Here is a 2233-nt window from a genome sequence, read left to right as displayed (position 1 = left end):
AGGGATCTAGGCTAGATGAACGTCAATATGTGGCCCACTATACAGCAAGGAGGGATCAGCTGTGTAGGTAGAATCCTCGTAAACGAGGCTGTTGCTGATGCCTGATACAGCCCGTATTTCTCAAGCTGGACTTAAACTGCGCTGCCAATCGTCGGGTCTCTCGAAAGGAAGACACAGACAGCTGGGGGGCTTCCCCGCACGTAACAAGTCCACGCCATACTATGCTGTCGTGCTCAGTGTCCAGTCGGCAGCCTCGAATGGCGGGAACGTTCCTGGGGGACTGATGCCATGTATGCATGTTATCGTGTTATCGCACAGTACGGCATATGCTATCTTCAACAGCAACCTCCTCGGCAATGTATCTCTGAATTTTCTTGAGGATGGATTTCTTCGACATTGGCACCAGAAATGCGTCTATAAGCTTGGGGTTAAGCCCACGATTGACGCGTATTGCGGAGGACTCGGTGGCACGTCCCGATATATCGGCGGTGCTTCATTGTCCCAACTGACACCAGCAGTGGGTTCAGTTATTGTAACGGGAAAGTGCATCCCAAGGGTGCGTCGGATACCTGTTCGAGCCATGAGCTGCTGCGCATTCTCTGGGGCGCACTCCTTGGCAACTATGAGTTCAACTTTCAACAAATGAGTTGTTTCGGTACCGTCAATCGCTCTAAAACTGCAAGCATATTGGGGCTCGGCTATTCCATTTTTGGGTTTCTTGCGAGCAGAGTGATTGGCAGAAAAGTCGAAAGACACGTATGCCGTCTGACCATCGATGGAAACGTCCGACTTCCACCCGTCATACAGGAACTCGGAGCCGATGACACGTGCAGTCGTACGAGCAATGCCCTTTACTGGTGCCCCTTGCACGTCTTTGGCTGCACCGGGTCCCATGCGAGCGTGTTTGTGACAAGCGGGAGAGGTGGTGTTTGTTGTCTCTACCAAAGTCCAGGCGACACCCTTAAGCTTCCACAGGTCCACTGTTTTGAGTTGCTCGTTGTGACTTTTTAGCCCCTCCAACTTCAAGATGAATTCGTTCTTTTCATTTGGGTATACGGTCTTCTTGTAGTAGACGTCGGCGACGATATTCGTCGGTGGGAAGACGCGGACCGAGTGGTGAGGGTAGAGGGGCTCGGAGAGGGAACGCTTTGCTACAACACTGCGGCTGGTGTTGCACGGAGAAGAGACACCCGTAACAGGATGTACCGCAAATATATCGGCCACGATCTCGTACGAGACGCGGTGAACTGGTGTATCGACGGATGCAGGGAGATTGCCTTCGAGCAGCCAGGAGAATGGGAAAACATGCTGCCCCCTGCAGAGAGCCGTATGCTGCTTGACGAACTCCCAGGATTTTACCAGGCGGTGTTGATTTTGACAATCGTGACAGTGGTCGCGGTATGGGTGCTTGTAGTCGGTGTGGATGACGAGGCTGATTCTGAGGTACTCGACATTGACATACTGACCTTTGATATCGAGAAGAAATTTTCCACTGAACAAGGCCCCAGAGCTCTCGTCTGTATCTCCGTAGAATATCACCTCGGGTGTTTCGATATGCCAGTCCATTGTCAGAACTTGGGCGGCTGCGCGCAAACCAGATGAACCGCTTGCGGCATACCAGCTCCCTCCGCAGGGGAAAAGGAAGGCGAGAAAGGAGGAAAACTGCCTTTTCAGTCCCACAGTATCGCAATTGGTCTTGACAGCTCTGCTTTGCTGGGAGTTGTCGGAATCAATACCACAAAATGACCTTGTGGAGGCAGTGCAACTGCTGGGGGCGCTGGCTAAACTAATCCCGATGTCACCACCAACGGGCGGGACGTCGCTTGCCGGTATTCGTATATTTGCGCCGGGATGATGCATTATAGCTGCTTGTGCTTTCTGTTCAAGCTCTGGTGATATTGGGCGGTCGCCAGGTGGAGAAGGAGTGTTGGTATAATGTACCTAGGGGTTGATGTTCGCAATGGTATCGGGAAAATTGATGCATGATTGTGCTCCACACATTTCAGCGATCAATAATACTAGATCTGTACCCGCATTTTCGGACGGAAATCATCGTCATATCTCTACGGTACGTGCCCCTAATTGCAGAGGTGGCAAACGCCCTTGACACACTTCGTAGGGAGCCCAAGTGGTGAGACCGGGTCAGCCCACTCGTAAAGTCTAGACTCCCAGCTGAATAGCCACACCCGCAACCCGACCCAATGCCTCCACGGGCACACATGCACAGACATGC

General features: G+C 52.3%; 2 protein-coding genes across 2 annotated transcripts; both read right to left on the bottom strand.

The window, feature by feature from the left end:
* Positions 1-770: 770 nt before the first annotated feature.
* PLICBS_003872 (uncharacterized protein) lies at positions 771-1151 on the bottom strand (the record flags this gene model as incomplete). Its single annotated transcript, XM_065600323.1, has 1 exon — positions 771-1151. A coding segment is annotated over one exon (381 nt), but the record flags the coding sequence as incomplete, so codon positions are not given.
* Positions 1152-1388: 237 nt separating this feature from the next.
* On the bottom strand, positions 1389-1566 carry PLICBS_003871 (uncharacterized protein; the record flags this gene model as incomplete). Its single annotated transcript, XM_065600322.1, has 1 exon — positions 1389-1566. A coding segment is annotated over one exon (178 nt), but the record flags the coding sequence as incomplete, so codon positions are not given.
* Between the last annotated feature and the right edge of the window lie 667 nt (positions 1567-2233).

This window comes from Purpureocillium lilacinum, assembly GCF_023168085.1.
Source record: "Purpureocillium lilacinum CBS 284.36 DNA, scaffold_2, whole genome shotgun sequence".
Taxonomy (NCBI): Eukaryota; Fungi; Ascomycota; class Sordariomycetes; order Hypocreales; family Ophiocordycipitaceae; genus Purpureocillium; species Purpureocillium lilacinum.
The sequence above is the reverse complement of the archived record's forward strand: the minus strand, read 5'-3'. Positions and strand labels throughout refer to the sequence as shown.